The sequence below is a fragment of the Protomyctophum parallelum genome (assembly GCF_964188405.1).
Source record: "Protomyctophum parallelum genome assembly, chromosome: 10".
Classification (NCBI taxonomy): Eukaryota; Metazoa; Chordata; class Actinopteri; order Myctophiformes; family Myctophidae; genus Protomyctophum; species Protomyctophum parallelum.
In genome coordinates, this window is record NC_139704.1 from 17,495,404 (window position 1) to 17,508,433 (window position 13,030).

The window sequence follows — 13,030 nt, forward strand, 5'->3', positions numbered from 1 at the left end:
CCAGCACCAGCAATCACACCAGAAACGTGTTACATGGCATTCAACGTGCATTATTCATCCTGACCTGTCGCAGTAGATTCCAGGCATGATAGTAGCCCGCATTCACTCAGATCAGATGACGCACGCTCACGCTGTTATGATTAAATTGCCTGCTAAATATTATTGCAAAGGTAATACGTCAAACACAAAAAAAGATGCTGACAAGTTCACAGTGCTTGCACCGGGAATGTCGGAGGATGACACGAGCAATAGCATCTCTTCTAACTGCGTGCCTTGGGGGCTGTTGCTCTGTGCATGCATGCTGTTGGAAACATTCTGCAGTGCTAGGAGTGGGACGGGCTGAAGGGGGGTATGCTCTGGCCCCGTCCCGTTCCTTCTTCTCCACTTTTAATGAGCCAAAGCTCCCACATAACTCCATCATGCAGTCCTAACCTCCTAACGTCCAGGTGGAAGTTGATTGGCTTATTCACGCGTGCCCGCTGATCCAGGATTGTTTCTCCAATGAACCAGGTTATATACTGACATTTCCGCTGGGGATTCTTGCTTTGGAATTAATTCTGTCGCAGGTAAGTGCTCCATCTGTTCTGTTACTGTAAAGTGTAAACATACTAGTATCGTGTGTGGAAACGGCGGAATGACAAGACATGTAACAGGTTCTGTTTTTGCAATAGGAATAGGCTACTGTGCGTCACGACTCGGTGTGGATCCACACCGAATTCGAATTGCATGCTGGAGCTGTCTTGTTGTATTTGGTGGGAAATCTATATAACTTAAATGTGTAGCCTATGGTAAAGCCTACTTTTGATTTTCAATAAGTTTTGCTTATTTTGATTCACGTAGGCTAAATCCTCATACTCGTGAAGATGTAATTGGTTTTACTTTAGTTTTGACATTAAGCGGATTCATTATGTCAATACTGCATGCAGCACCACCACTATTATACGGACTTGACCTGTTTGCTCAGCCTGTCTGAGCTGCCGCAGCCTCCCCTTTCCTTTCTCAATTGATTTGACTGAAACAAGTTTTGGAAGTGAAGGTTGTGAAGCGCTAGTCATCATAGCCTTCCCCCTCATGATGTGTGAACAGTGTGATGGATGGTTGAAATCCTTTCAAAGCTATATGTTTTCATGTCTGTGGTTATTAGTAGCAGCTGCTTATTTATATTCCATAAAATATTTTTTTATTTCATTTTATTTAGATTATTATTGTTTTTTCTTAATTATTTCATTGTGTGGTTGAGAAGTAGGGATTATTATTTCCAGGTGGTTGTGGTTGTATGTCCAGTAATAGCCTGCCATACACAAGCTCTGACTTGCATGAAAGACACAGCCAAGAATTAAAGTAATTCAGTATGTTCTGCACTCAATAAACAAACAAGTGTGCCTCAGCAGAGCTGGGATATGAAATGCACAAGACTGGAAATGACCTTGTAGAGACATGTTGGCTCTCCTTTGCCTCTGATCTCCTCCATTGGTCTATCTTCTTGGCTTGTTTCTACAGCACTTGGCACGCTTAAATGTGCTTTAAGGACACTTTTAACACCTGTAAATGTTGGAATTTACCACTACCTGGCCACTTCTTTGGTGCTGGGCGTGGGTAAATTGCTGCTTTAAAACCACCCATGTCGTCATTCAGAGACACCGTAAAACCAGGCTCACAGCTGGTCTTGATATTGGCCCATGCATCCATTTTATCCAATATCCCTCCGTTCATTTGATGCCTGGCTCTATAGAACAAGGAATGTGTTTGCACTACACCACTGCCAACATGAATTATGGTCATTTTCTGTGTGAAGGGACATCCGTGGATTATATCTGGTTCTTCTTCTTCACCATGATTGATGGTCACCAACTTTTCTGGAAAGATCAGGGGTGCATTGATACCACATAGGCCTACCACTTTGAATCTATATTTATCTGCTAATTACTTGTCAGCGAATACCACAAAAGTTATCAGATTGGTTACATTTGTGCACTCTTGAGTTATAAATGGATAAATTAACCCCAATGAGTTTACTGTTTGCACGCCTAAATTCTGGTTAAATTTTTTCACTGTCGAGGTGAAATGAACCCTCAGTATTTTACTGTGTAGTGTACCTGCACACCAGTGTACAGTAGCAGCAGGTTGTGTGTACAGAGCCAGGTGTGTGTGGTCTGTTCATGCTTTGTGAATCTATTGTGTGGCGAGCTTAGAAATGGGCCTAGACAGCTACTGTACTATACACATCGTGTTTGCACCGCAGCTGCTGTGCTTTATCATTATTTATCTTATCACTAGACACCTTTAACAGCCTTTCAATGGAAAACATTGGAGGATTCCAGTATACAGTATCACATTTCTGTTGGTTAGGGGAAAACCTCCATGTATCTGCCACACTATGCAACAGGAGACGAGACCCAACACAATATGTGTTTGTGCAGAACTGCTTTTAGTTTGTTTCACACAATCCACTGATGTAATGGTCAAATGGTGTAGTGAGAATGTTGGTACCCAAACCATGTGATATGTCTGAGAGCTTGGGTATTGTAAAAGTGACCGAGGCAGCTTGACAAAACTTTACGAAGACGCAATCAAATCAAATAATATAATACCAGGTGATGGACAGGAGAATGCATGAAAACAGAAAAACAGAACATGTACTGTGTCATGCTACCACAGATATTTTAGTAGCAAGGCCGTACTCTTTGTCAGTCTGAGAAATCTCGCTTTAAGGTCCTTGCAGACTGGACGTGTTTTTCGAAAAACAAAAAACTCTGCTAAAAATCTGAAAAACATAGCAGTGTGCAAGGACCTTTAGTCTATTTTTCTGTTTTCAGCTTAAGCATGCACTGAGTGTGTCACCTACTTTTGCTAGTGAGGCCTTTAAAACATTATGCTGGTTGGTTGTACTAATTTGTTACAGATGTTCGCAAGTAAATGTGCATTCAGTTAAGCCCAATTTATACTTACGACAGTGTTGTCAGTTATTTGATCGCACCATGAGGTACAGTTAGGTGTCAGGGCATGCATCAGCAGCATCCCTACTTTGGTAGGAGAGATGCACTGTTGGGAATTCCCAAAGAACTCATGATGGAAAACTAAAGCAAACTGGCAAACCCCATAAATTTGTCGGTCTAATGCTCAGAACAGGTGTTCCCCGCTTCCCTAAACCCTAACCCTAAGGTAAGTGGGAAACATAGAACCAGGGGAACATTGGGATGACCCTAGCTTTTCAAGCTAAATACAGGTATTGTATGTCCCCTCCCATGTTGTGATTTATGATAAGTAGTGAGTGTGTGGAAGGCCTGGCATACCATGACACACTGCAAAGCTATCTACGCAGGTGATGGCCGATAAGTCTTCTGGATCTGTTTGTTTTGTTTTTATCCTGCTTGGAGATTGTGTCTCTGCAAGTCCCCTCAAGATCTACTGTCTGCCGTTCAGGGAACTCCCCGCTGTTTGGTAAAGGATATCATTTGCGTTGCATTTCATAGCTGGAATAACCACTGGAAAACCATTGCCACCCTCTATTCACTTTACGCAGTAAAATCACATGTTATTTAACTCCAAAGTTTGTACAAATGGTTAAGGGTCCATTTGGTTTCATTTGCACACATTTTGGAGTTAAATTAGTAGTAGGAGTTTATAGTGCACCATCCTTTGACTTCTCTCAGGAAGAAACAAACAAACGGGAACCTTTTAAACCTTTCACTTTTTAAGAACGTTCCTTTGTTATTCATATATAAAGCAAGGTTTTAATCAGAACTATGGAGTCAGCCAACCATTAAACCCCTTTGAAGATTTATTTTTTAAACTAAATAGTTTGAACATAATATATATGAAGGGATATGAAGGATTTACTGTAGACGTCTTCACTGTAGTTTGCTTTATCCAGCGGAGGTCGGGTCCTCCACAGACGCATATCTGCCCCAGCTTGTTCAAGCCTCAGCTGTCTTCCACGTGAGGGCAGATTGGAGTTCTATCTGCCTGCCTGTCAAAGCACAACACTTTGGAAAAAAATGGTGTCAATGCTTGTTATGAATGCAAGATACAGCGCATTGAAAGTCGTACAGTGGACATTGCATGAGTCGACCTTGGTGACCTATCACAGCTGTGCTGGTTGACCTTTTCAGTATTCTGTGAGAAATCTCTGCATACGGACTCATTGTTAAAGCTGAAATCTTTGAAAAGTGTCTATTCAAACCCCATGTGTGAGACCAAACCTTTACGGCTCTTCTAAGATGGAATGCATGGCCAAGGGGAGATATTGTGCTTGTGAGCTTCTGACTGTACTACTTGTCAACCAGGGATTGCATTTCTTACTAGTGGAAGTATAGGTAGACCAACTACAACCACTGCAGATGAGCTCGTTATATTTTATTGTTTTATTCATTCAAATAAGTTACGGATTGCAACACTGAGGATCTTGCGGTGTCTTGCTAATACTCCACTCATAGCTACTAGCCCCGTATATTACATGGAACACTGACTGAACTAAATGGCAACTGATCAAGCCTCAGGGTTTAGGGTTCTCTGAATCATCACGTCTCCACATGATCAAATTGAAGCTGCCAGCGTGTGGCAGCAGTGACGTACTGTACTGTACTGTACCAGACGCTGCCTCCTGTGGGAGGGCATGGCATTCCACAGGTAACCGGGAGGCTTCAATCATCACCTCCCCTGTGATGAGTTCTGCCTCACTGCCCTGGCGTAGGCCAGGAATCTGGCTGCTGTGCAGGGAATGGCGATCGCCCCCAGTTCCTGGCTTAAAAGCCAGGGCAGTGGGGCAGAACTTTTAAGCTGCTTGTGTGAAGGACACAGAAAACTTTCTCTGTCTGTCACTGTGTGATTACATGCCCTGCAGGCACGGAAAACCTGCACAGGAAAATCCCAGTAAGTGTTCATTTACAGTCCCTGTCCACATGTGAAAGAAAGAAAGAAAGAAAAATAATAAAGTATTTTTCTCCCCCCAAAAACATCCAAATTACAATACAATCAATTAATATATTATTGTTACAATTACCTTTATATTTTCTTGATCTTTGCCCTCATTTACTATTCCATCATCTATGCATACTATAGTATTTTTTGTTGGATCAGGTACTTCAACGAGCATCCACAGAGAACAACAGAAATACCAAACTCACCGCAGCAAAATCATAACAAGCCAGTCACTTGACTTTCTCATTAATGGGAGTCACAGGACCCACATGTTGTGATGGGAGAAGAGCACTTGTTTTGTACCAGTCAGTCAATGACATGTCCCTGAAGTACAGTACTTCATCATTAACCAGTGCTTGTCTTTAGTCAGGCTGTGATTACTGTTCGGTATGTGACTCACTCTGAGTGCTAGCTGCATATATCTGAAGACCAGATTTAGGTGTCTCTTTAGGTCGTCCTCAGACAAGCATTCCATCGTCGCTTCCAGTCATCCCGGTTCTCCATACAGTACATCCGGCCAGCTCGTTGGTGCTTTGCACTCTTTCACATCTTTCTTGAGTACATCCACATATGTTAGTATGGGACGTCCTCGTGATCGGTGCCCATGTGTTGGTTCCCACAGCACCAGGTGGTGTAGAACACTATATTAATGCTTTGGACAGTTTGGAGGTATGCAGAGCGCAAGCAATCAGGATTTTCAGACATTAGCCAAACAAAAAACACTATTTTGGGGTGAGTGAGTCAATTCAGGCAATTCAGAGTTTACGAATGGAACCAAATGGACCCTTTTCCATTTGTACAGGATTTTACACCTTATTATTATTATATTATTACACTTTTACTAGTACATTATGACTTGTGTTGTTTGGTTTACCGCCTTGGCAACCAAGTTATGTTCTTCTTGACAAGCTCTGACATTGTTTTATTGTGTTTTTATGGGGATAAGCATTCAAGCTGATTCAATGAGAGACGTTTTCTGTGTGTACTGTAAACACTGATAGGTTTTTGTAGTCATGATTCAACTTGCCATGCCGTTTATTTTTACATGATGCCAATGATAGATTTATGGTATTATGGTCGTAATTAGTAATAGTACTCCCTTGGTACTTGGAGTACCTCACACATCTAGACTTGTGTCTTCCAGCCCAGATTTCTTGAACAATGTTGCTATAGATGCCCTGCTCAGAGAGAGAGAGGGAGGGAGAGAGAGAGAGAGAGAGAGAGATTTCTGACCTTTTACGTTTGACATATTTGGTCTCCCGTATGGACTCAAACTACCTTTTTTCATAGTAAAGTACCAATGTGTCTATATTTAGAATAAATTGTGACATATATGTACAAATAAATGTGTATGTATATGTCACAAAGTCGCCTGTTCAAAAAGCTTTGATGGGAGTTTTTTGTATTGTTTTATTTGTGTTAATTTAACCCAGAGAGTGGAAAAAGTTGGTCCTTGGTCCTTTTTTTGCACTCTAATTAAACGAACTCTGAGGAAATTACCATGTGATAAAAGTATGACGTATAGCTCCTCTCTGGTTATCCTCTCTCCCACAGGGTGAGGGGTTATACAAGAACATCTGGCCAACCTGCTACCACCACCCACCATGACCAAGCCACCATTCACTGTCATCTGCCTTGGTAGGTCTCTCTCTCTGTTTCTCTGTCTCTGTCTCTGTCTCTGTCTCTGTCTCTGTCTCTCTCTCTCTCTCTCTGTCTCTGTCTCTGTGTCTCTCTCTCTCTCTCTCTCTCTCTCTCTCGTGCCACAAACCAAGCCTAAATGGAACATAGTCAAAGGCCCAACATTTGATAGGACCTGTGATGTTGATTTGTGTTTTTTCTATTCATTTGGTCATTAGGGTCCACAGAATAAGAGGCCTGCTTTGCCGGAAACAGCGCGAATAAATGTTATGGCCATTTTTGTATACCACACCATAGACATATTTAAGGCAACATTTTCCAAATGTATTTTTTCATGATTCTGAATCCATTCTAAGCATTAGTATTGCACGAAAAACACTCCTTGGGCTAAAACGGCCTTAGCCGTCATCACAAATGTGATGAGCTCAGCACATTTGGGCACATTTAGACAAGTGGCTATGGCTGTTTTTAGCCAAAGGAGTGTTTTCGTTGTAAAACTAATGCTTGGAATAGATTCAGAATCATGAAAATAATGACATTTGGAAAATGTTGCCTTTTATAGGTGGTCTATGGTGTGGTATACAAAAATGGCCTTAACTTTTTTCGGGTGTTTCCGGCAAAGCAGACCTCATTCTGGGGACCCTAATGACCAAATGAATAGAAAAAACACAAATAAAAAGTATGGCATGACGTCACAGGTTAAACTCTATTCCTTGAGCTTTGTATCTGGCAGATGATCCTGTCCCTTGGTGTTGATCCATTATTTGATTACTGTGTATTGATGAACATATTTTAACATAATCCTCTGTGTACATTAAAACAAGCTAATGATTCTGTTACTGTGGTGTAACTTGTGTGAATCTATGTTTCCCCACAGCTCTCCTCCTTTCTAGTATTTGCTGGGCCAAGCCTGGATCAAAGAACAAGAAACCAAAGCAAGGTTACACATCACACAAGAACAAGCCTATAATCTCGGTGTCAGCCCTTGTATTATCATCTCCACCTGCTTTCTTTGTCACAGGGGTGTGGTCAATTCCCTTTCACTTCACTCTATTGCAAATGTACTGAAACTATAATACCTAGGATTAAGTTACGCACATTTTTATTACACCTTTAAAAACACAATATACCGTATTTAGTGTTATGTTGACACATGTTGATTTGAGGTATTTTGTTCACTTTAAATTATAATATAGAACCAATAAGTGAAAAGGCCTTTTCTCTTATGAGTGTGGACACAGGGGCGTGGACACACTATATAAACACTGTCATACAGTTTTATTTCTTTGATGATGTTTGCACCAAAAGATTTCCAGTGTTTTAATTGCAAATAAACAGAATGTCCTGAAATAGATGAATTAAGGAGGAAACGTGAAACCGTGACTTGACCCACCCTTCTCTCTTGTGCACACCCCGGCCCAGTTGTTCCAGCCATAGAGTGCGATGTCCGAGCAGGAAAGGTCACCCTCCCAGAATTCATAGTCAAGTGTCCATCACACTGTAAGGAGACCAAGCAGCAGGTCTATGGAACGGGAGTCTTTGCCTCCATCTCTAGCATCTGCAATGCAGCCATCCACAGGTACAGAACCGACTGTCAACCGCAATGATAAAATCTGATGTTTAATGTTTGGAACATCCAAACATAATTACTGCCCTGCAGGGGAAACCAGTGTTTTCACTCACTTACGCTGGTGACTCCCAGTGATTTCACTGTGTTGTAATGAAAAAGACATGAAAAAACCCCAACATATAAAAGCACCCGTGGCATAAAGCCATAGTGGTTATCGGTTGAAAGGAGCAGCTGCATGATTTTTGCCCCAGAGACTGGGAGTAGTCATTTCACATGTTGGTGTGTAGAGTATGCAGCGTTGTGGCAGATGGATAATTTCAGAGCATTCCTACAGATTATTTGAATTTGATTCACAGTGGAGTCATCACCAATTCGGGAGGAAAGGTGATTGTGAGGAAGATGGCTGGGCAGAATATCTACAAGGGCAGCAATTCCAATGGCGTGCGCTCTCTGTCCCTGCCAAAATGGAGGGAGTCCTTTGTAGTCTCAGGTATAACGAGTAGAGTTTGATTTGCACGATTGCGTCGCTCACCGTGAATTGTGTGTTATTATGACACTGTTGTTGGCTTTAAACATGCAAATTCACCTGCAAATAATAATTGCATAGTAGATCATATTATGTTAAAGCCATCAGTGCATGGAATTGATGTTGTGCTTTATTTTGCACTATTGTGTTGCAGTGGGGAAGCCAAAGAAAGGTGTGATCTACCCAGCTACTCTGGACTTCACCCCTTCAAGACCAACCTACGTGAAAACAAGTGAGGCTCGTTTTGCACTTCTGCAAAATAAAGGCGTATTTGTCATCTTTGAGATGATTGGTTCACTCTCGCTTCCCAAGTTCCCATGCTCTGGAGGTCAAGGTCACAGATGTCGATATGACAGACAGAGTCTGGCCCTCATTTATCAAACAGACAGACAGAAAAACAGGCGTGACACCGCAACTTTCTGCATTTATCATTCTATCGTCACTTTGACTTGAGCGTACGGCACAGTCAAATCTCCCGTCAGGTTTCCAAGCCGTGTACACCAGTTTGATCCGTCGTAGACATGCGGTGCAGCATTTTCTGGCAATCTGATGGCATTTAATCAATATGCAGCAGCCACTAGTCACTTAAAATTATGTAACCAAACATCTTACAGAGCTAAGTAAATATCCCTACCATACTGTAGGGTGTTGTAATCACGAGGTGACATCATTACAAGCATTTAAAAGTGAGGTATTTAAAATCTATTAGGTTGGATGCATAATCACCCATTTAAACAGGAGCTTAAGCTTTAATAGAACAGTTATCTCCAGGGCACACGGGACAGTCATATAATCGGTGCTGGGTGAAATTGATATTCAAAATGTTTTCCAATTATAATAATAGCCTAGATTTTGTGGGATTATTCCCACATTATAGGCTAGTAGAGCGGTGCACGTTGGGCACTTACTTGCCTACTTGAAACGATGAAAGTTGGAAATGCATGCCCCACCCAGTTATCATGTCTGTCCCTTTTATGCCCATATGGAGTTCTTTGTCAGGCATGTCCAAATATGGAGTCTATGCAGATGTCAGAACATCATTCTGACTCAGAACAGGCCAACTCCATGGATATCTAGGGGTGATCAGGTGTGATCAATTGGCTAATTTGGGCCCTTTCCAGAGCCTGGGCAGAGGCTTTTGTGCTGGTTCTGGACAACTGGCTATCCGACGGACTCGACATTGGGTACTGCACTCCCTGTGGTAGTGTGGAACGAGTGTGTCAAATTTGAAGTCGGTGGGGCGAACGGCTTAGAGTTACGTGGAATACAGACATACATACGTACAGAGACTTGGTGCATTTATTGCAACCGAAGGTCACATTTACTATGAAATCCTGCATCTCGTGTCCGTCCGTCACACCTCCATATATGGTTGCGTTTGTCTGTCACACCTCCATACATGGTTGCGTTCGTCTGTCACACCTCCATACATGGTTGCGTTCGTCTGTCACACCTCCATACATGGTTGCGTTCGTCTGTCACACCTCCATACATGGTTGCGTTCGTCTGTCACACCTCCATACATGGTTGCCAATCCATCATGCCTTGTGACATCTCGTGACATCATGGAGACCCGTAATGCTTTCATATATGGTCACGCCTCGTGACACGTCATGCCACCGTACATATGGCCATCTCCATTTATGAAGATCACGACAGTGACCTCATCAAACCCTGTACACTCAAGACATGCTCCGTATATGGCCAGTACAGAATTCATTCCATATGTTGATCTAACCCCCCATGCCAAAGTCTCCTGTCTGCCGTCACCCAGGCGGGTGCATGCACGTGTCGTCCTCAGGGCGTCTTACTGGTAGATAGATAGACGATAGATAGATATGATAATCCTACTCGTGTGCCAAAAATAAGCATGGCCGGGCAATGGAATGCGTTCGGGTTTCACTTGGATCAAGGACTCATACTGCCACTTGTCAGACATCTGTGGGGTTGTGCACAATATTGCTTTATTATTGCAACGGGGTGCATTCGAAGTTCTGAGGGAGCCGTGGATAAGATCTACGCTTTTCAGCTTTAAACGGCGATAGCGCCAGAAGAGCTTGAGTCTGTCCGTCGCACCTTGGCTGAGGGACCACCGTTTTTTCAGACTGTTACATTTAGTATGTCAAATAGTTCTTGTTCTCTTCTACAAATTCCCATTTCCTCCAGCACCTTGTTTTGCTGTGGCACTGAAGGGGCCTGCCGTCTAGAACAGGGTTGCTCTGTATCTCTGTCCCCACAAAAGTAGCCTAATTACTGTGCAGCAGACGCTGCCACGTGCATACAGCACGAGATACAGCAATTGTCCAACTACAATACGACTTTCAAGATGTAGGCTACGGGGGATTCAAGCCAGTTAGCTAGAAAACAGATAGACCTATGTAGCTCACTGAAAGCCACATTAATTGCATAATTTCAATTGCCACATCGTTATTAGACTTGTGTCTTGTTATACAGGTACTATAATTAATTACCCAGTTACTGGGTGGATTGAGAGATGTTTGGCATTTCACAGTGATCACAAAAAACCCCGATAAGGACTAGGGGTTATGGGATGACCTCCTGTCACAGTCTACAGATCACATGATGGGTGTAGGCACTTTGAACCCGGCCGCGGTGGAGTCGGGGGGACCGGGCGCGCCGTGTGCACTGTGCCGAAGAATGCTGAGAATGCATGACAAGTTGACAACACAGGAGTTACTGTAGACGCTCTTCCTCCATAACCTCTTAAACCATCTGCATCTTTCACAGGTCAGAAGGAGGCCAAAGCAGCCGCTGTCACAACCATCCAACCTGTGACGTCCCCCGAACCTACGACAACCACCACACCAGAGCCAACCACAACGCCAGTTACCACACCCCCCACCACCACACTACCCACCACCACCACCAAGACTCGAGCTGCTGTCCACAAAGTCAGGGATGCAGGTGACTTACACGCAGATTCACTCGCTCACTCGCTCACTCACTCACTCACTCGCTCACTCGCTCACTCACTCGCTCACTCATTCGTTCACTCGCTCACTCACTCGCTCACTCACTCGCTCACTCAGTCACTCACTCATGGATAAGCCCAAGCATACAGTACATGTTCCATATTGGTGTCACTTGGATCCATGTATGTATGCGGATTGTTTATTCACTGGGATGCAAATGCTCAGCACATCCTTGGATTAACAAAGAAAAGCAATTGATCTCCTTAATAACAATCCAGATGGATAGATCCAGTTACTGTGTCAACCAAGAGGCATTGGCATCGACTGTGGAATTGCTCTGATTGTCCAAACAAGCTTTCATTTGAATGATGGGTGCTTGTTAAATTACAGCTGGTCGCTATGATAACCTTGGGGCCGTGCTGTTCTCCTGCTTTACTGCTGTACATTTGACTTGAACACAAGCTCATTGTTCACAGAATGAAAACCATGTCAGATGGCGATCAGGTTGAGCGCTCTGTCCCAGTAAACAGGTACTCGTGTATCTGTCTAACGATGTCCTAAATAAGATTGGCTGTGTGCCTGCTTCTTATCGTATCATTTCGCTCTCCCTCTCTCTCCCTCCTTATCTAATCTCTCTCTCTCTCTCTCTCTCTCTCTCTCTCTCTCTCTCTCTCTCTCTCTCTCTCTCTCTCTCTCTCCTCCCCTCCCTCTTATCTTTATTTCAATCTTTCTTTTCTCATTGGGCCCCAATGTGCTTCTTCTATCTAGGCAGCAGTCACCCATACTTTGCTTCTGTTGCAGCAGCTGCCAGCTCAAGTAAGTGTAGCAAAAGCCTTATGCAGTCCCATGCAGCACCTTGGTTGGTAGCATGAAGTGTTGTTGTTTATTATGTATTCTCACGGTGTGCAATAGTGTGCAGTGCTTTGATGTGAGGTATTTGTTTGTGGTTGTTTCAGTGTTGTCATGCTAGTCTTCTAGGATTGGTGTCCATCAGGATTTCAAATATACTTTATTAAAACTTACCAGAGTATTAGTGTTCCTAACATACAGTAAACTATTAACGTATGATCAGAGCAAGTTTGTTTGCTCATATTGAACCATAAGAACAATACATTTACAAGTAATTCATGTTTAGATATTACAAATAAAGATTCTCTTTTCTAAAACTTTCAACATTGATATAGGGCAGTCACAGAATGGTCAAGGAAACGGGCCCAGTCAAGGTATGTCGTCGACACTCTCATTGACTCTGAAGATCAAACGTCCTTCTCATAACAAGTCATATTTTAAGTCTAACTAAACCGTTAAATCTCTTCAAAGTATTCAGAGGGACTGGCTATCCGAATAGATTCTCACCACGCATTAATCCAGGTAAACCAAGCTTTAATATTCCCGATGTGTTATTTGTCATGCTGTGTACCTTGTCTACCTTTGAAACAGGAC

The 13,030-nt window shown here is 42.8% G+C and overlaps 1 protein-coding gene across 9 annotated transcripts in view; it reads left to right on the forward strand.

The window, feature by feature from the left end:
• Nucleotides 1-13,030, forward strand: part of vit (vitrin) — a 29,777-nt gene that overhangs the window by 638 nt on the left and 16,109 nt on the right. For 4 of the 9 annotated variants that reach the window (XM_083774411.1, XM_083774414.1, XM_083774413.1 and 1 more), the window contains exons 1-10: nt 301-566; nt 6,475-6,558; nt 7,436-7,498; nt 7,981-8,137; nt 8,485-8,618; nt 8,809-8,886; nt 11,403-11,579; nt 12,356-12,403; nt 12,772-12,810; nt 12,908-12,958. In XM_083774411.1, the coding sequence (XP_083630537.1) occupies nt 6,525-6,558; nt 7,436-7,498; nt 7,981-8,137; nt 8,485-8,618; nt 8,809-8,886; nt 11,403-11,579; nt 12,356-12,403; nt 12,772-12,810; nt 12,908-12,958 (781 nt within the window). In that variant the 5' untranslated portion in view covers nt 301-566; nt 6,475-6,524. Of the gene's footprint in view, nt 1-300; nt 567-6,474; nt 6,559-7,435; nt 7,499-7,980; nt 8,138-8,484; nt 8,619-8,808; nt 8,887-11,402; nt 11,580-12,355; nt 12,404-12,771; nt 12,811-12,907; nt 12,959-13,030 lie in introns of those variants that run through there. The other 5 variants (XM_083774408.1, XM_083774412.1, XM_083774409.1 and 2 more) reach the window with 4 other exon arrangements.